The sequence below is a fragment of the Henckelia pumila genome, chromosome 3 (genome assembly GCF_033568475.1).
Source record: "Henckelia pumila isolate YLH828 chromosome 3, ASM3356847v2, whole genome shotgun sequence".
Classification (NCBI taxonomy): domain Eukaryota; kingdom Viridiplantae; phylum Streptophyta; class Magnoliopsida; order Lamiales; family Gesneriaceae; genus Henckelia; species Henckelia pumila.
In genome coordinates, this window is record NC_133122.1 from 187,243,420 (window position 1) to 187,264,906 (window position 21,487).

The 21,487-nt window shown below is 36.1% G+C and overlaps 2 protein-coding genes across 2 annotated transcripts; both read right to left on the reverse strand.

Moving 5' to 3' along the window:
- Positions 1 to 6,918: 6,918 nt before the first annotated feature.
- Positions 6,919 to 8,757, reverse strand: LOC140890162 (1-aminocyclopropane-1-carboxylate synthase 3-like). Its single transcript, XM_073297921.1, has 4 exons — positions 8,611 to 8,757; positions 8,361 to 8,492; positions 8,095 to 8,255; positions 6,919 to 7,879 (listed from the first exon to the last, which is right to left on the reverse strand). Exons 1-4 carry the CDS (start codon positions 8,755 to 8,757, stop codon positions 6,919 to 6,921), a joined length of 1,401 nt encoding a protein of 466 aa, XP_073154022.1.
- An 8,013-nt stretch (positions 8,758 to 16,770) lies between these two features.
- Positions 16,771 to 20,397, reverse strand: LOC140890163 (uncharacterized mitochondrial protein AtMg00860-like). The gene is made up of 3 exons (XM_073297922.1): positions 20,286 to 20,397; positions 19,968 to 20,171; positions 16,771 to 16,811 (listed from the first exon to the last, which is right to left on the reverse strand). Exons 1-3 carry the CDS (start codon positions 20,395 to 20,397, stop codon positions 16,771 to 16,773), a joined length of 357 nt encoding a protein of 118 aa, XP_073154023.1.
- Between the last annotated feature and the right edge of the window lie 1,090 nt (positions 20,398 to 21,487).

The following is a 21,487-nucleotide window of genomic DNA, read 5'->3' on the forward strand; positions in this document are numbered from 1 at the left end:
AATCTCTCTTCCCATCTTTCCTTGTATAATCACGAAGAAGCAATATATATAAACTTCCATGTAGTTTAGATCGTGTCAGACGTGTAGTCCCTGATGTAAGCCCATAACTAAGAGGTCAAGGCCCATGATCTGATGGGATGCGGCCCATGATCCCATAATACTGACAAGTCCAAGCCCAGATGTAGATAATAAATATTTTGACAGGCCCATATCCATTAATAATCACTAGATGTCAACCATCACCGATAACCTACTTATGTTATCACAAATCCCGGTCTAAGTTCATGCAAAAAATAAATATATCCCGATATATCATCGGACGATATCTCGGGATATATCCCATGACATCACTACACCTCCCTTATGAATTCGGGCTAGAGTCATCACTCGTTGTCCCGATTTGTCCCCTCTATCCATGAACTTAAACAGAAATGTGCTAATCATCCTCCTGAAATCGAATTGATGCATCAGGTCAGAATATTCCTTTCATGCAATACCGAGAGAATGATCATGAACTTGTGTGATGAGGGGGTCGAATTAAGATAATAACTGTAAAAAAACATAACGATCCTCGGGTTTGACTCGATATAGTCATTGAATACTGTTTGAGTAACCAAATGATCTCCCATGCCAAGTCAATAGACTTGTAGTGCCGAATGCATCGGGCTTTGTAGAGTGCCGGGGCCTCGTATCTCCCGGGCTTTGTATAGATTTTGGGGATTGGATTCTCCCGGGCTTTGTAGGAGCTAAGGTTTAGAATACCTTGGGCTTTAATAGGTGCCGGGGTATGGAACCTCTCGGGCTTTCTAGGTGCCAAGGTTAAGAATACCTTGGTCTTTAATAGGTGCCGGGGCATGGAACCTCCCGGGATTTGAAGGAGCCAAGGGCTTAGAATGCCTTGGGCTTTAGTAGGTGCCAAGGCATGAAACCTCTTGGGCTTTGTAGGTGCCAAGGGCTTAGAATGTCTTGGGCTTTAATAGGTGTCAGGGCATGGAACCTCCCGGGATTTGTAGGTGCCAAGGGCTTAGAATGCCTTGGGTTTTAGTAGGTGCCGGGGCATGGAACCTCCCGGGCTTTGTAGGTGCCAAGGGCTTAGAATGCCTTGGGCTTTAGTAGGTACCGGGGCATGGAACCTCCCGGGCTTTGTAGATGCCAAGGGCTTAGAATGTCTTGGTCTTTAGTAGGTGCCGGGGCATAGAATTTCCCGGGCTTTGTAGGTTCCAAGGGCTTAGAATGCCTTGGGTTTTAGTATGTGCTGGGGCATGGAACCTCCCGGGCTTAGTAGGTGCCAAGGGCTTAGAATTCCTTGGGCTTTAGTAGGTGCCAGGGCATGGAACCTCCCGGGCTTTGTAGATGCCAAGGGATTAGAATGCCTTGGGCTTTAGTAGGTGCCGGGGCTTGGAACCTCCCGGGCTTTGTAGGTGCCAAGGGCTTAGAATGCCTTGGGCTTTTGTAGGTGCCGGGGCATGGAACCTCCCGGGCTTTGTAGGTGCCAAGAGCTTAGAATGCCTTGGATTTTAGTAGGTGTTGGGGCATAAAACCTCCCGGGCTTTGTAGGTGCCAAGGGCTTAGAATGCCTTGGGCTTTTTAGGTGCCGGGGCATGGAACCTCCCGGGCTTTGTAGGTGCCAAGGGCTTAGAATGCCTTGGGATTTAGTAGGTGCCGGGGCATGGAATCTCTCGGGCTTTATAGGGGCCAAGGTTAGAGTACCTTGGGCTTTAGCAAGTGCCGGGGCATGGAACCTCCCGGGCTTTGGGTTCCATGACGTAGATAGTGTCATTGGCTTTTCTGGATTGCCATGACGGAGATATTGCCATGGGCTTTTAAATGAGTGTCTGGGCCTTGAAACTCCGAAACCTTAAATAAAAATGTTAGGGCCTTACTGCAAGATTGTATGCCCGAGAAATAAATCCTAGTGGGGCTTATGCTACATAGCATGCCCGAGCAATAAATCTTGGCGGGGCTTACTGCTAGATCGCACGCCCGAGCCCGGTGTGACTGCAAGAAATCATGAAACCGAGGCAGAAATAATCCAAGGCAATAATGTCTCAAAATTCGAATGCAATTGTATGATACAAAATTTTAAACATCTCCATAACAATATAATCTCGAATCCATACAACCTTGACATGTGCATGCAATATAGAAGCATATAATTAACAAGTAAAACATGCATATCTTATAAAGCTCATCACACCTCCATAAAATATTACCCCTCCACCTGCGACTCCTTGGCCACATATAAATTCATCACATATCGAAACCACCGTATTAAAATAATTCTCCAAAGATTCTCGCATTTTACCTCCACTAATGCTTCATGGATTTATGCAATTGAATATTAGATGCTATCCCAAGATATCGTCCGATGATATATCGGGATATATTTATTTTTCGCATGAACTTAGACCGGGATTTGTGATAACATAAGCAGGTTATCGGTTATGGTTGACATCTAGTGATTATTAATGGATATGGGCCTGTCAAAATATTTACTATCTACATCTGGGCTTGGACTTGTCAGTATTATGAGATCTTGAGCCGCATCCCAACAGATCATGGGCCTTGCCCTCTTAGTTATGGGCCTACATCAGGGACTACATGTCAGACACGATCTAAACTACATGAAAGTTTATATATATTGCTTCTTTGTGATTATACAAGGAAAGGTGGGAAGAGAGATTCTGCACTTTCTTTCTCATGATGTCTCTCTCAGTTTTTTTCAGTTTTTCCCATGTTTTCTCTGCCTGACTTAAGCATCGGAGGGGTCACCACTACAATAAATATGGGATTCAACAACACGCAATTGACATCGGTTTTGGGAAAAACCGTTGTCTTTTTTTATTTAACAACGGTTTTTAATAAAACCGTTGTTGTTGCCTATTTTTTGTTGAAAAAATACAACGGTTTTTTAAAAACCGTTGTCTTATGTATGTCAAAGACAACGGTTTCGTAAAACCGTTGTTTTTTATTTTTTTTTTAAAAAAATTAAACTTTTATAATCAATATACAGAGGTGTTTTCTTCCTATACGGGTCCGTTTTGACAATCTCTTCATAGTGAAAATTGAAACCCTATTCTTTCTTCCTCAAAAACATCAGCACGTCGTATTCGGATTCCAGATGGAGATTTTGAGCGATCGATCATCTGGGACGCGATACAATGGAGATTTTGAGCGATCATTTAGAACGCTATACAATTTCTACAGTTAACAAATCTCCCAGCGGCCAGCCCTAAATTTCGATCGACACCATCTCCCATCGGCGACCGTTAATTTTTCACGATGACCTTGCACTAAATTTTCACTCACTCTCATCGATCGATTACACATTACTCTATACAGTTTTGGAGTTTCTCTTCTCGATCCCGAAGGTACTTTTCTGTAAGATCTAGATCTGCTCGGGATGCTTGTGTTTTCCAGAAAAATTTCTCACCATTTTTTGTTTTTTAATGTTAATTGCTGATGCTAGAGACTGATTTCTCTGATTTTAGGCTTAGATATCTCTATTAAGTCGATTTTGAAGTTTTTTGTGTTCGGGTGTCGAAGTGTGGGTAGATCGAGATTCGAGACGGTTGTGAGCATTTCGTGTCTTTCTCTGTTCCATGTTTTCCTTTTTTTTTAGTTGAAAATCTGTAGGTTTTTTCTCGCTAGTGCCGATTCTAACATCCGGAAAATTAATTCTGGAATTGGTTTCTACCGTGAGGAAGATATTATTTAACTTTATGCATATTTATCACTTGATTTCATGAATTTGTTGTTGGTATATAATGTATCCTTGTTAAGTAAATTTAGATGAAATGAAAGGTTTTATCTTATAATATTTTTGTTTTATGAGTAGAGTTGGATGCAACAGAAGGTTGTAGCAGTCAAGAATTTCGGTGGTTTGTTGCTTGCTTGCATTTATACACATTGCTTGAATTTGACAATAGTTACATACTTGAACCACATGCTGGTTCTACAGTGAGGTTTCCTGCAATGCATTGACCTGAAGTCATTTTATAGACAATCCACATGTGGCCACATGATTGATATTTTATTTTAGGTTATATCAGTGTCATTACTTTGAATTTTGGTGTTATCATCAATTCGTCATCCATTTTTACTAAAAAGAATTTGTTGCTTTGTTGGTAGGGCATCCATTACTAAACAGAGCAATGGGAGATGTTTCAGATCGAATAGGTCGTCCTACTGACAATGGGCAGGTAGATTAGTAATTCTCTGGAATTTTCATGTTGTGATAGCGATCTTGTGTTTTTTTTTTAAAAAAAATACATTTGTCTGTTTACAATTTTGTGGATTTTCTTTCTTGGTAGATTGGTGTAATAGATCCAGATTGCAGATTGATTGGACTTATCTATAAGACGACTTATTCAAGGTAATCTTAGCAATTTATACCTTTTCAGATGGATTCCAATCGAAGTTTCAATTTTTTCTTCCACATGCTCTCATTAGATTACCTTGGATTCTTTTTTAAAATTTTAGGTCATTCCATTTGATAACAAAGGTCAGCTCAAAGAAGAATTTATTATTAGGTAAATTTTTTTCTTTTTTTTCTTATTGCTTACAGTAGCAAGTCACTTTCCCGAAAGCATGGTCATCCATCCAGTATTATAGGAGTACAATATTGTACAGCAGAAAAGCAACATGAACAACTTTAGGACAAATTTTAATATATTTTCATGAAATTGTTACGGCTCTACATCAAAAAATATAAATGGATTTAAATTGGATGCTTAATGGTTATTGAATTACAATTGGTTTGTTTTTATGTCATTTGATTAGGATGCAAGCCAATAGAACAAAAGGGTGAGAAATTGGAAGCCCATCTCCTGCATGCACTATGAAAAAAAAACAGCTTCTTCATCGGTTCTCGATCTCTGTTTTTTCCATACCGACATTTACCAAATACAGTGGAGTTCTATAATTGTATACTTTTGAAGTTCTATGATTGTATACTTCCACCATTATATGTTGGCTTTTCTTGACTCTAGTCCTAAAATTGAATATCAGTTTAAGTGCAGATTCTAGTCGTGTGTTTGATTAAATTGTTGGCATATTTGGTAGGGAATATTGAATTGGTGTTTGAATAAAAGATATAGAGATCTGTTTTTTCTTCGAAATGTGGTAATTGATTATCTGATTATGCATTTGTTATCATGTCTTATTCTGGACAATCGAGGAGACGTGAGCGTTTGAATTATTGAGTTTAGTAAGTGATTTTTGTTGCCTTTGGAATTGGTGAGTTCTTGTTTTTTTAAGTAATGTGTTCATGATTTTTTTTAAATAATTTACAGTTTGGACAGAAAAATCAAAAGAAAAGGATGGATGCAGCTTTCATGAAGAATATCTATTTAGGAAAAAATATCGAATTGGTTTCAAGTTTATCAACATATTAGCATAGCTCTATTTTCTAGTATTCATAAAATTATGATTCAAATTTTGAATTGAGTAATTTACAATAATGAAAAATTGTATATTAAATTTTATTTTCAAATTTTGATTTTTGAAGAATTTATAATATTGAAAATTGTATATTAATTTTTTTGGTTTTATATCTGAAAAAGACAAGGGTGAAAAACCGTTGTTAAAGGGGTCTTTAAAACCGATGTTAAATGCCATATTGTTAAAAGTGCGGCAAAAACGACAACCGTTTTCAACCGTTGTCTTTTTGAGCCAACGACAACGGTTTTTCGCCGTTGTAAAACCGTTGTCATTGGCTCAAAAAGACAACGGTTTTTAATTGTTGTCTTTGACTGCACTTTTAACAACAGAGCCTTTAACATCGGTTTAAATACCCCTTTGACAACGGTTTTTTACCCTTGTCTTTTAGCATTTTTGTTGTAGTGCACGTCGGGAGAAATCTTGGCACCCCTAACCGGTTTTCTTATGGCTTGCAGGCAAACACAGACGAAAAATTCAGAAACACATTGGAAATAAATTTTTGGGATCGCATCATGAATTATTCTTCTTAATTATAAACTAACTCATCGAAATACACAAAATCAAATCAATAGACACAGTTAATAAACACGCGCGCGCGCTATAAATAGTTTAAAAGTAAGAATAATAATAAAGAAAAAGAAATATGATACATAAAAAATACAACACAAATCTTTAAGCAATTTACCCGGGAAAAAATTCTTCTGTGACAAAATGGTGTACACCAATCATTGATTGAAATGTGTAATGATTTATATATTTAAAAAACTATCACACCAATAGAAACATAACAAGTGGAATTAACTGTCAATGTAACAGAGAATGTTACAGAAATTGTCACAGATGAATTTTTCCCACTTACCCGGCCCAATTATTTTACCTGATTTCCTCATTTTCAAATCTATTTTCCCTTTGTTACCATTTTGAACTTCTGTCATCCAACTTTTTTCAAGGTACAATTATTTTTCCAATTCTTTCCGAATACCACACTTCACTTATTATTGAGATTAATATTATGAAAATATCTAATTCCTATGGTATAATTAAAAATATATAGATCAAATTTCCATTATTGAATGAATTATTGATAAGTTTGAAGTTATAAATTAAAAAAATGCGAAGAACGTACAACTTTAGCAGTACTTAAGTATGATAAACCAATAAGTAATTAAATTGTGATCATATATACATATCGTATGTTACTATAATTTTACTAATTTAATATGATAATTAATACATTCACTTCACATGGATCGGATAATTTCGAAAAATATGATGAATAAAACATCTTAAACGGGTTTACGAGCTGTTTAGCATAAAACACTCTTAGAAAATGCTTAAAAAATGATTATTATAAATTCAACTTTTCTTTTCCAAACACATGCATGAAATTCCAAAACTCAACATTTAGATATATATCGAAGGAATTAAAAAAAGTATATATGTATGAATGATGATATCCACTAGCTAGCGGATCCATCATCGTTCGCATCCTTGACTGTAAGATAGCCGAAAAACCCAATTGCCCACCGATTTAGTACTCCTCGAATTCTTGCTAGAATTGTAATAATTAAAACCAATAATATTGCTGCCTTTGCGACACGAAACGGTATGGACGAAGGTTTTTATACGTTGAATAGCGAGGTTTAGTGTCTCTTCCGACATGTTAGCGAAACAAACTCGAAACCAACCGGGCTCTAGGCAATGACATGAAGATCCCGGCGAGATATTCAACCGGATATCGTACAGAATCTTCCTCCAAAGCTCCATTTCCGCTTCAAATGTTTGGGAACTCAACAGATGCCTCACATCCACCCAACAAAATAACCCGGAATTGCTCTCCAGGCACGAAATCCCAGCCATTTTCAGCCCTCTAACAACCACCGCATGCCGCCTTTTGAGCCGTTTTTTGTTCTCAACAATGTAATTCTTGGTGAATTTCTTGTCCGAAAGCATGGCGGACAGAAGGGACTGAGTGTGTGACGAAACCAACCCAAAACTCGACATTTTCGTGGCGGCCGACACCACGGTCGGGTCATTGGAGTATATGGCCCCGACCCTGAATCCCGGAAGTCCCAGATCTTTCGAAAGACTGTACACTATGTGAACTCGTAAATTTTTTTTGTCTGAAACCTCCATGATGCTGACGAATCTTGGAGAGTTGAAAACTGTGCCCGAGTAAATCTCGTCGCTTATTAGATGGATGCCTTTGATGTGAATGAAGTTTAGAAGAAGATCCAGTTCGTTCCGGGTCAGGGTTTTTCCCAGCGGGTTAGATGGATTCGTCACTAATATTCCTTTAACTTTGAGATTGCAGGTGATCTGGGCTAGTTGAAAAGCCTCTTCTAGAGCAGGTGCAGTTATTTTGAATCCATTACTACTGCTACATTGTATAGGTACAATTTCCACTCCTGTTCGCCATTTCAGGTCTCTATCGAACCTGAATTAATTAAACTAACTACTACTCATTCTTCAAATTAAATATATATAGATTTGACAAATTTATTCTTTATTAAGTGATTCGGAAGGTTACACACATATCCTTAAGAAAGAAAGAGTACTTTTTTCAAATAAAGTGGAGATATAATTGCAACATCTAACCCAACATGTATATATATGTAGCATTTTCCTTCTTTATTACCAAAATAGACTTACCCGGGATAGTACGGAGTGGGAAGAAGAAAAGCGTCACCGGGGTCGGCCAGGCAGAAAATGAGCGTTTCGTTGGCGGAGGTGGCGCCTGCGGTGAGTACTAGCTTATTTGGATCAAACCTAACTTTGTTTCCTCTGATTTCCGACATGAATCGTACCAATGCCTGCGCGTAAAAATAAATACATAAATAAATATATAACAAGTGTGTGTGCGCGCGCGCATGTACGATATATTAATAATTATCATTGCATGCTAGCTAGGTTTTTACATTCTTGAAAGATGGAAGGCCATGATAATCTTGAAAGAGTGCAAGCTCCCTGAAAATGGATTCTTGATTTCTCTTGAACCTTGATGCATCAGGGTTTTCTTCTAACCATGTTTCCAGTAGATCAAAAGAAAGCTGCAGAGAATTAATTATTATAATTAAGAAAGATTTTGTGCATACATATATATTTATATCATTAATCATTCAAGTAGTAGTGTGTATATATATATATATATATATATATTATATATACCTGATTTTCTGCAAGACCCATCTGAATAATACCGTCGGGGTTGTTGATTTCATCGTAGGGATTCATCTCGTACTCTTGCAATCCCACAAAGTAGGAGGAATCTTGGCCACGAGAATCACACGTAGCTTTGATCGAAAGCGTCGACATTTGTCAATTCTATAGAGAGACTTAATTTTTGGAAGAAAACAATTTTGCAGCCGAAATTGAATCTTATAGAGAAATCGGAGAGGGAGAATTGAAAGAAATTTCTCATGTGTTTGGCATATGGATCCAATGGCGGACTATATATAGTGATGTCCCAGTGAAGATATTGGAACGTCATGTGTCACATGCATTTATGTTTTTGACCAAAGATTTACAATTCAAATCTAATATTTTTATTAAAAAAAAGTTTAATATTTCATTCTGATCAAATAAAAAATCTAATATTTCAAATAATTTTACTATATATGTTATATAATACTAATAGCAAATAACGGGGAAATAATATATGAATATTTAACAAGTTTATTTATTTATAATTCAGCGCTAATAATGAAAATGGACACTAAGCAGTGTTTCCAATAGAAGGTATGGAGTGGGGCGTAAATGTAAAAAATAAATTATTAATTATTAAATATAAGAAAACGAGAAAACACCTTCTTGTGATCATATTATAAAATTCTCTAATTTTTTTTTTTGTGAAACACTCTTTGTAGCTTATTACAATCTCGTCGATGAGGTCTTAGCTCAATGGTTAAGGTTGAGACCTTGAGACCCTTTGGTCAGAGATTCGATTCTCGTTGAATTCAGGTAGTTTTAAAAATTATCTTTGTAATTCTTTTGCTCGAGATAAGCACGTTTCGAGTCAACGTTAAAGTCCCGTCTGAGCTGCGGGCAGCTACTTTATATGATTGTAATTGTAATTTGGATCAAGATTGTATTATAATCTCAAACAAAATTACAATCTAAAACAACATATAAAATATTTTAAAGAGATTATAAAATCAACAAAATACTTACTAATAATGGTAAATGAATCAATTAAGTTACGTTGGATATACATAACTCCAAGTATCACAGTAAAATAATATTGTAACAGTCAAAATCTTATGTCCCAATCATTTTTCGGCATGATCTCCACGAGATTAATTCCCCTTGTTATGAATTATATATATATATATATATAATCTTACAAACGCTTTTTGGGGCGAATATCGTCTATCGTGTCATACCGAATTTTTTTAATACAGTTTACTTGAATAACATGATTTTTGCAAGCAACTGAATCAACTCGATCGAACGTTTACCTAATATACATTGAAAGATATTACATGGTTTTATTATAGAAATAAACAAGTAGCTAGATATCATATGCATCATGTTTCTTAAAAGAACTCCAAGAATTCTTTTATAGCTAGTAAAAAAAAATATTGTAATTACTTTTTTTTTCGACATTGTAGAAATTGAGGGACACGACCGACAATGTATCAACGAAAACGGAATTATTAGGAGAATTATTATTTTTTATTTGGAGCAAAGCCAATATATAAAACTGGACCTGCAACAGTTATGTGGTTCATAGCTTTCCCGGCTCCATCTTTTTCTTTCATGTCGGCAACTCATTTCTCAGTTTCTCTTTATTGTCCTCTTAACAATTTGGTACCATGATGCTAACAACTTAACAACCTATGACCTCTAGAAGTTGAAAGGCCCGATTAAAGTAGAATATCTATATTATGATTTTGATTTGTGACAAAAAAGTTATATTGGGTGTTATTTTGCCCGTATTTGAAGTATTCTTTTATTAATTCACCTAGTGAAATTATATTTTGGGTTGTGAATTTCTTAAATACATAGTAACAGTGTAACTCAAATATTTTAAACCGCATAACAACTACTCAAGTGTCAGTTCGATTGCTCTATCCAATATTAAAGACAATTACACGACATATATATGAACTAGGAAAACCTTGCTCCTAAAGGATAAAATAATATTTCAGGAAGTCCATTTAGAATTAGGAGAACAAATGAAACTATAAATGATGTTAGATTGTTAGTCGTATGCAAAACAAAATTTTAATCTCAAAATGCATTTCAAATTTTGTACTATAAAGTACTGCTTGATGTCGTCGACAAGACATTTATTGATCACTATATATAATGAAGGAATAACGAGTAAATTATATATTGGGCAATTTGCTTAAAAATTTCCAAATGCAAACATGTTTTGCTTTGGGGTCTCTAGTCATAAAATGTGGTATAAAACAATACAAGATGTGGTACAAAAATATACAAGATATGGTACAAATTAACAAAAAATGTGGTACAAAAAAGTGACTAGAGAATGTAGAGCAAAACATATTTGCATTGGGGATTTTTGAGCAATTTGAACTTATATTATATATTTGAAACTTATATCGAAATTGAAACTATTCTACCAAAAACACACCTAATTTCTGGTAACGCCGGCAGGCTATTGGAATCCAGCAATAATCCCAAGGTAAATAGACAAGCATAAAAGGTCACTGCGGCTTTCAAAACCACCGATTTCAGAAAAATCAAGAAAGACATCATTACTTTTGTTTAGGATTATAAACTAAACCAATGAGTTCAACCGTTGGAATTGGCCAATTCTTTTAAGGGTAAATTATCATAAAATTCCTAAATCCAAATTAAAATATGTCCTCAGTCCCTGTGTCAGGGAAAATTCATTTAAACTCCCTGACATCATAGTTTTATGCATAATCAATCCCTAGACATCCAAAATGACATAAATAACCTTATCTTATCACAATAAAATAAATTTTCCTCACTGGCCCACAAATTCCATGGATTCCCACCACCACAATCTCTTTTTACCACCACACCAATTTCCTCGAAATGAGATTTTTTGGGGTCAAATCATCACCATAAAAATCCGATGAACCAGGGCACAAAACATTTGGAAATCCAATCTAAAATAACTCTAAATCCGAAGAAAAATATATAAAATAAAGAAAGCTTAACAATGTTGAAGTTCTCATGGAGCTTCAAAGGGCCACTTCAGAAAAAGCATGAAAAACAGAAACATCAAAAAATTCGCAAAGTGAAGATAATGACAATTAATTTTGGTAAAGAGAACGAAGGGAATTCAATTTTTCAGTAATTTTATGTTGTCTCGCAATAAAGCTGGATGAAATTAATTGGAGAATCGGAGGCTTCAAGATATTCTTCTAAAAAATTTAAAATCTTGGAAAAGTTTTGATAATGTGATTTAATATGTATTAGTTTTGAGTGAATTGTTGTTATATTGTATAAGATTTTCCATAAATAATTTAATTGTATTTTTTTGGCACTTAGCAAACATTTATCCAGATGATTATCATTTCACGAAAGCATTGAAATTCAAATGTTGTGTAATTGCAAGATTGAAATATTTAGTTGAATTGATCGATGAAAATTATTTAAACGAATAATACTGATCATTTTGAGTAAAATTATCCCGAAATTTGCATATTTGTATCAATTATGGTGTTTTAAGTGTTGTTTAAGTGATAGATTAAAATCACGCTAAAAATTATTTCTTACCTCTTATACTCGTTATGCTCGATCGACAATATATAGTACCCAAATCATGTGTACATGGTGTTTGATTATAAAACTAATGTACTTAATCCGATCTATTTTGTACTTGGTAATTTCTGTAATTGTCCCTCATCAAGCATGGCTTGTGCTCGATCGACGATATATGATACTCAATTCATATATACACTGTGCTCGATTAGAAAATTAAGATACTCAATCAGAGTTTTTTTGTACTTGATATTTACTTTATTTTCCGTCATAAATTAGGATATTATCTTGATCAATAATTTAAATCAATATGTTGGATTTACCTTTGCAACGAGATTTTGTACTCAATCAGATGTATTTTGTATTCGATAATTTTTTTAATTGTCCCCCCATCAAGTAGGACTTGTGCTCGATCGAATATATATAGTACTCAATTCATGTGTACATTGCGCTCGATTAGAAAACTATTATGCTCAATCAGAGTTTTTTTCACTTGATATTACTTTATTGTTCGTCATAAATTAGGAAATTAGCTTGATCAATAATTTAAATCAATATTTTGGATTTACCTTTGCAATGAGATCTTGTACATTTTAGTTGCTAGTGTATATCACATCAAGTGATGCTATTATAAAATGGTATATTTTCTTCTGCTTTACTTATGACATGTTCTATCTCATATGGATTCATCTGTATTGAAGCTTTTGTGTCAATGTTATCTTGAAGTTTTTGGATGTTTACTGACCATCATTTTTCACCTCTGCATTTTCACCCTATAACTTCATCGAAAAAATCAATTGTATTCCTTAGTTTGGTCAATATGACTCACTCTACGTTATGCTCGATCGACGATATATAATAATCAATTCATGTGTACACGGTGCTTGATTAGAAAACTAATGTACTTAATCCGATCTCTTTTGTATTCGATACTTTCTTTAATTGTTCTTCATCAAGTAGGACTTGTGCTCGATCGACGATATATGGTACTCAGTTCATGTGTACACTGTGCTCGATTAAAAACTTAATATACTCAATTAGAGTTTTTTGTACTTGATATTTACTTATTGTTCGTTATAAATTAGAAAATTAGCTTGATCAATAATTTAAATCAATATGTTGGATTTACCTTGCAACAAGATCATGTACATTTTAGTTTCTAGTTTATATCACATCAAATGATGCTACTATAAAATGGTGTATATATATATATATATATATATATATATATATATATATATACACACTAATGACATGTTTTATCCCTTTTGAATTCATCTGTATTGAAGCTTTTGTGTTAATGTTATCTTGATGTTTTTGGATGTTTAGTGACTATCATTTTGCACCGCGGCATTTTCACACTATAACTTCATCAGAAAAATCAATTGTGTTCCTTAGCTTGGTTAATATGACTCACTCTAAGTTGTGCTCAATCGACGATATATAGTACTCAATGCATGTGTACACGGTGCTCGATTAGAAAATTAATGTACTCAATCAGATGTATTTTGTATTCAATAATTTTTTAATTGTCCCCCCTATCAAGTAGGACTTGTGCTCGATCGAATATATATTGTACTCAATTCATGTGTACACTGCGCTCGATTAGAAAATTATTATGCTCAATCAGAGTATTTTTTACTTCATATTACTTTATTGTCCGTCATAAATTAGGATATTAGCTTGATCAATAATTTAAATCAATATTTTAAATTTATCTTTGCAATGAGATCTTGTACATTTTAGTTGCTAGTGTATATCACATCAAGTGATGCTATTATAAAATGATATATTTTCTTCTTCTTTACTAATGACATGTTCTATCTCATATGGATTCATCTGTATTGAAGCTTTTGTATCAATGTTATCTTGAAATTTTTGGATGTTTACTGATCATCATTTTGCACCTCGACATTTCCACATTATAATTTCATCAATAAAATCAATTGTCATATCCTGTTATAGACTTGAATATTCAATGTGTTATAGTGCTCAATTTATTTGAATTAATACTCAAAATATTTTTGTACTTTAATTTCATAAAACAATATCGATATTTTCTTGAATTAAATCTTGAAATTAATTATTCCTATATATTTGTTTCATTTTGCAAGAAATTATTTTTGAACAAACAAGCATATTATAGAATTCAACTCACATTTCAAAGTTTAAGACACAATTATATTATAAAATTCAAACTAAATTCGAAATTCAAATATAAATAATAAAAAAAATTCTATATTACACACGAAGTTCAATCCAAATCACCCCATCTCATAACTACATAAAATTCACTTTTTTCTTCTTTTATTTTTTTTATTTTTATTTTTGCAAGAAACGCGTATCAAATTCAAAAAAAACTATTTGAAAATGTTTTTTTTCTCATTTGATAAAATAGTATTTTTTTTAATTTGTGCAATCATTATCATATTTCTAAGTGCATCTTCATTATGAGCAAGGCATGATTCCCAGGAATCGAACCTTGTACCTCCAAGCTTAAGTACAAAGTTTTCTGATTCGTGGTATCATTGAGCTAGTCTAGCTTAATAGTACCAAAAATCAAAAAATTTTGTACTTAAGCCTGGAGGTACAAGGTTCGATTTCTGGGAGGGCAAAAACTCCCCTAGCCAGGTGGCAAGAAGGTCATGAGTAGCAAAAATGGTTGCGGGCCCCCAAGAGAGATGAGACGCACCCGGACCATTACAAAACCTCTCATGTATAAAAAGTTAATAAAAAAAAAAGTAAGAAGAAGACGAAGAAAAAGAGAATATTTCTGTAAACAATGAATTATGTAATCTTATTGATGAAATTCAACATCCTTAAAATAATTATTACTACAAAAAAACTAAAAAAAAAAGTCTAGAAATTAGATTTTCAAACCATAACCACTATATCAATACCCAATTTAATAGTCAAATAAAAGTTAGAAAAACATAGTAGGAATTAACAAAGATCAAATCATTTACATAATATCCATAATAAAATTTGATTGAAAATTCTCAAAATTTCAAAGGAATTAAATTTTTAGTTTTGTGATGAATAATTGAGTGAATGTAAATTTCTTTAACTGTAATATATATATTCTCACACCTCAAAAACATTAAAACTATCATAAATATTGAATAATTAGAATTAAGTACACAAACAGAAGAGATCCATGTACGAATTGGGGTGGTATATCGTACCGAAAATTTATATCATATTTCATACCTAAAATTAAAATAAAAGAAAATATTATATCGACACTCATACCGAAAATCATGGTATACCGATTTCATACCTAACATAACGAAATTTATGGTATACTGAAATTTTGGTACGGTATCGCTATATAATGTTTTATATCGAAAAAAACTTTATACTTTAAAATTTTATAGTTTATAAATATTATATATTTTTCAGTATACCGGTATATATAAAAAAATTCAAATTTCATATCGTTATTGTACCAAAAAATTTGGTATTTTTTTTATCATAACAAACCGAAATATTCGGTATACCAAAAATTCGATATTTTTGGTATGATAACTTGGATATACCAAAAATTAAATATTTTATCCACCCCCATCGACGATCATGGTGCACGAGGCTATATACTGAAGAGTGGAGAGATTTTCAGATCTTAATGATGGTGGAGAAAAAAATAAAAAGGGGTGACTAAACATGTCAATACATTCATGGAACAAATTGAAAATGAGAAAAATAAAACAATGAAGAAAAGAAGACGAAAAGGATAGTAAAAGGGTGGTTAAGGGGTTTTCAAATATTGAGAGGGGTAATTTGGTACATATGCATGACATAGGGAGTTGAAACAAATTAGTATTCCATGTCAGGTAGTGGAAACATAATTATTATGACGCGGGTAATTGACACAAAGTTCAGTTTTGATTTAGGAATTTTAGAGCAATTTACCGTTCTTTTAATATCTGATTAATATCCTCTTGGCAATTTAATTTTTGCATTAGAAATGCCAATATATAAAAGTGAGAGACAACACACGATCGATAGCATGATTGCTGTCTTTGATTTGTGATTAAAGTTTCGGGGTTTTAGTAAACCTCTCACAAAATTATATAAAAAAATAAAATCTTCTAACACATGAATTAAAATTTTGAGACGGCCGGGGCAATATTGTTGTTAAGTTGCAAGCATGCATTCACATTTATTATACTAAATATTGGAGCTAGGTTTTTCTCATCAAAGAATCATTTCTGCTATATTGTTGTATCTGAGTAAAATAATTAACATAAAATAAAACAATTGAGTGTAACTTAACGAGACAGAACCTATATATATTTTTTTTTTAAAAACATATTAATTTAAATATAATTTATCATTAGGGATAGTATTATAGTCGGTCCATTGGTCTCATATGTCTCTATTTATTACACTGAACGTAATGTCAGCCCCAAGAGTACTAGGTGAGCGTTTGACTAATATTCAGAGTTATAATTAAGCGCATGCATAAAACTCAAAGCGTAAGGAGCGGATAATAAAAAATACAGCAAATCCAATCGGCAGAATGCAACCGACGATAACACAAGGGTAAAAATACCATTATACAACCAAATTGAAGGTTCAGGGTAAACAAATACCTACCCTCTAAAGCTCCACACTCTCTGGACCTCACTCCTGCAAAGAGCCTCCTGGACCGTCCAGCCTCAAACCTGCCCCGCCATAAGGTATACCACAAAAACCAAACACAGGGGCGTGAGCGACAACGCTCAATACGAAGCAATGATATATAAACTAATATGCCGCAAGCAAATGATTTAAAATCACTGGGTAAAACATTCTACTCAGGGCGCCATGAACACACAGTACTATGCTAAGAGAGCTACTCCGTGGGGTACTCGTGTATTCCCCTATCCACTATAGCGTCTACTCCACCGTCGTGGTCGCTCCTAGTGATAGCAAAACCAGGGCTGAGCGTCTCCAGATAAGAATCCATAAGGAGTAACTCATCACTGATGAAAGCTTGTCATGACTCACATCATACCAGATGCAGTCTACCGTAAAAATATGCATGTGTTAAAGCCGTAAGACATGGTAAAACACGTAGCAAATAATCATGCAACATATAAGCATATATATTATGCCGGCTATCTCGGTCAGTACTTACGTACCTCTAACACTGTTGGTTAAACCTAGCTCCGCTGGTCTAGACTCCAAGCCTACTAGTCCAGTCTACTGCTACTACAATGCAAATACCCATGCATCATTTATTAAGCTCTAAAAACCTTAACTAAGCTAATGCATACTCCTAAATATTTTTAGGATGCCAAAGTTATACCTGCGTCCGTCGTTAGCCCTTTGCTGTCGATATCCTCAAAACTAGACCACAGCTCCGCTACGACGCCTAGATCGCTGCGTCACTTCCGGATTTTCCGTAGGACACCTAGATCTCCCTAGATCTGAGTTAGAAGGCCTATGAATAGAGAGAGAAGAGAGGAATTGGTGCACCTCAAATGAACTCTCGGCCATCATATTTATAGACACGGATCGTTGCGTCCGTTCAGGCTCGTTGCGTCCGTTCTGCCTGACGAACGTTGCTTCCGATCCCCATTGTTGCTTCCGATGTCTCATTAAGTGCGTAAGCAATGACGTAATATATCTGACGTCACGGATGACATCAACTGCCAGAACGTTGCTTCCGTTCAAGAACGTTGCTTTCGTTCTGGGTCACCCTCTGGACCATTTCTGATCATTCTGAATCCATTTTTGAAGTTCGTTAATCCAACAGAAACTTTCTTAAGCATATATTAGCAAATCAAAACATGATCATATGATTAATTACTCCTTAATTTTTAATTATGGATACGGGTCACTACATTCTCCCCCACTTAAGAAATTTCGTCCTCGAAATTTAAGTCTAGAGGAAAACATGAATAGTCAACCAAATGATCTTTATTACAACTGAACGAATACAAACTTGATACAATGAAATACAAAATCTCAAAATAACTCAGGGTGCTCGGCTCGCATTCGGCTCTCTAACTCTCAAGTAGCTTCCTCCGTACCTCTATGCTGCCACTGTACCATCACCAATGGTATGCGCTTGTTATGAAGTACCTTGTCTTTCCTGTCTAGAATCCGCAGGGGCTTCTCCACATACGACAGATCCTGATCTAACTGTACCTCGGTCGAATGCAAAATATGTGACTCATCCGCCACATACTGTCTCAACAAGGACACGTGGAACACATCATGGATCCTTGAAAGATCTGGTGGCAAAGCTAGACGATAAGCCACGTCCCCAACCTTCTCGAGAATCTCAAAAGGACCAATAAATCTCGGTGTCAGCTTACCCTTGCGACCGAACCTCATCACCTTACGGAAAGGTGACACACGCAAGAATACATGCTCTCCCACCTCGAAGTGTAACGGCCTCCGATGAGCGTTCGCGTAACTAGCCTGACGATCTTGGGCCGCCTTAATCCTTCGTCGGATCAACTCCACTGCATCAGTCATCTGCTGAATCATTTGAGGACCCTCAACCTGACGTTCGCCAACCTCGTCCCAAAATAAAGGTGTACGACAACGACGTCCATAAAGAGCCTCAAATGGTGCCATGCCAATGTTGCGATGAAACTATTGTTGTAAGCGAACTCCACCAATGGCAAATGATCATGCCATGCTGGACCAAAATCCATCACTGCCGCGCGAAGCATATCCTCTAAAGTGCGAATAGTACGCTCGGACTGTCCGTCTGTCTCGGGATGATAAGCCGTACTCAGGCTCAAAGTAGTACCAAGGGCTCGCTGGAAACTACCCCAAAATCTCGAGGTGAATCTCGGATCTCTATCACTGACAATGCTTAACGAAATGCCATGCAATCGAACGATCTCCCGAACATACAATTGTGCCATCCTATCAAAGGTATAGTCGTGGTTATAGGGAAGAAAATGCGCTAACTTAGATAATCAATTCACAACAACCCAAATAGCGTCACAATTCCTGGAAGACATAGGCAAGTGGGTGAAAAAATCCATCGTCACATGCTTCCACTTCCACTCAGGAATCTCTAAGCTATGAATTAACCCTCCGGGTCGTCTAAACTCTGCCTTGACCTGCTGACACACAAGGCATCGCGATACAAACTGATAAACGCTGCGCTTCATCCCTTTCCACCAAAATGGTGTGCGAAGATCCTTATACATCTTCATGCTGCCTGGATGTACAGAGAATCGACTGCGGTGAGCTTGCGATAAGATCTCATCCCTCAAAGTAGAATCCTCGGATACCACAACTTGACCAGAAAGACACAACAGACCGTCTTCTTGCAGATGAAAACCAGAAGTATTATAACCCTCAGCCAAACGGGCCAACTTCTGAGTCTTCAGATCAGAATTCTGAGCTTCTCGGATTCGTCGATGCAATGCTGGCTCTGCAAGCACAGAAGAAACATGAATCCCTTGCTGTTCTTTCTTATGACGGAACGTGAATCCCAAAGAACAACACTCCTCCACTGTGAAACCGAACTGGTACGAAGGGAACTCACATAGACCTTGCGACTAAGCGCATCAGTAGCGGGGTTTGAAGAACCTGGATGATACTTGATCTCGCAATCATAATCCTTCAACAGATCCATCCAACGATGCTGCTGCATGTTCAACTCAGCCTGAGTGAACAGATACTTCAAACTCTTATGATAGGTGAAGATCTCAAATCGCTCTCCGTACAAATAGTGACGCCATATCTTCAGAGCAAAGACAATGGATGCTAGCTCTAGGTCATGTACGGGATAGTTTTCCTCTTGAGTTTTCAACTGTCTGGAAGCATACGCGATACGTGGCCATTCTGAGTCAACACGCACCCCATACCCTGGAGAGAAGCATCGGTGAAGACCACAAAACCACATGATCCAGACGGCAAAGCAAGAACTGGTGCTGTAGTCAAACAACGTCTCAACTCATAAAAACTATCTTCACAAGCATCTGACCACACGAAAGAAGCATCTTTCTTCCTCAACTGAGTCAAAGGCCTATCTATCTGTGAGAAGTTTTCCACAAAACGCCGGTAGTACCCTGCCAAACCAAGGAAACTACGAATCTCAGAAGCTGTAGTAGGACGTGACCAATTCAGAATTGCCTCTGTCTTGCTGGGGTCAACAGATACGCCCTCCTGAGAAATGACATGACCAAGGAATACAACACGGTCAATCCAAAAGTCACATTTGCTCAAATTCGCGTACAGCTGTCTCTCCCTGAAGACCTGCATCACAGTAAAGAGATGATAGGCATGCTCATCCATGCTACGAGAATAAACCAAGATGTCATCGATCAACACTACCACAAACTTATCCAGAAATTCACGGAATACCCTTTTCATCAGATCCATAAAAACAGCTGGAGCATTCGTCAGACCAAACGGCATCACTAGAAACTCATAGTGCCCATACCGTGTACGAAATGCTGTCTTAGGAACATCCTCTTGTCGAACTCGCAGCTGATGATACCCAGACCGAAGATCAATCTTCGAATAGACATAAGTACCCTGTAACTGATCAAAGAGATCATCTATCCGCGGAAAAGGATACTTATTCTTTACATTCGCTTGATTCAATTGGCGGTAATCGATACACAACCGCATCGAACCATCATTCTTCTTGACAAACAGCACTGGGGCTCCCCATGGCGAAACACTAGGTCGAATATATCCCTTATCAAGAAGATCTTTCAATTGCTTCTGCAGCTCTTTCATCTCTGATGGTGCCAAACGGTAAGGAGCTCTGAAAATCGGTGCAGTCCCTGTCAGTAACTCGATGCCAAACTCGATCTCCCGTACTGGTGGTAAACTTGGAATCTCTTCCCGAAACACATCTAGAAAATCTCGAACCACTAGTATCTCCTGGATATCTGGCTCTCCTAAGGATGCGTCAATGATGTAGATAAGGTAGCCTTCCCCTCCAGACTCTAAAGCACGCCGAGCCTTCAGTGCAAAAACTAATGGCATTGGAGATCACGCTCCCTCACCATAAAAATACCAAGACTCGCAATCCTCTGGACGGAACTGAAAAAATCTCTGATAGCAATCCACTATCGCTCGGTAGGTAGTCATGAGATCTATCCCAATGATACAATTGAAATCCTCCATGGCTAGAATCATCGGGTTAGCACTAAGCTGATGCCCTTCGAAATCCAAAACACAACCCACAACTAGACGCTTGGCTAAAACCTCGCTACCCATAGGAGTAGAAACTACTAGCAAGACGTCTAAAGGAATAAATGGCAACTTATACTTCTTAGAAAAACTTGCTGATACGAAAGAATGCAATGCACCGGTATCAATCAAAACATAAGCAGGAAAACCACATAAACTACAGATACCTGCGATCATCCGA

Excerpts from the sequence above, each read along its gene's own strand:
- LOC140890162 (XM_073297921.1), bottom strand. The coding sequence starts at position 8,757 with ATGTCGACGCTTTCGATCAAAGCTACGTGTGATTCTCGTGGCCAAGAT. Across the intron at positions 8,493-8,610 it reads TGGGTCTTGCAGAAAATCAG|CTTTCTTTTGATCTACTGGA; the intron begins GTATATATAATA and ends AATTCTCTGCAG. Across the intron at positions 8,256-8,360 it reads GCCTTCCATCTTTCAAGAAT|GCATTGGTACGATTCATGTC; the intron begins GTAAAAACCTAG and ends TTTTACGCGCAG.
- LOC140890163 (XM_073297922.1), bottom strand. The coding sequence starts at position 20,397 with ATGGATGAGCATGCCTATCATCTCTTTACTGTGATGCAGGTCTTCAGG. Across the intron at positions 20,172-20,285 it reads TGACCGTGTTGTATTCCTTG|GGTACTACCGGCGTTTTGTG; the intron begins GTCATGTCATTT and ends TTGGTTTGGCAG. Across the intron at positions 16,812-19,967 it reads CACCGATGCTTCTCTCCAGG|GTTTGAGGCTGGACGGTCCA; the intron begins GTATGGGGTGCG and ends ATGGCGGGGCAG.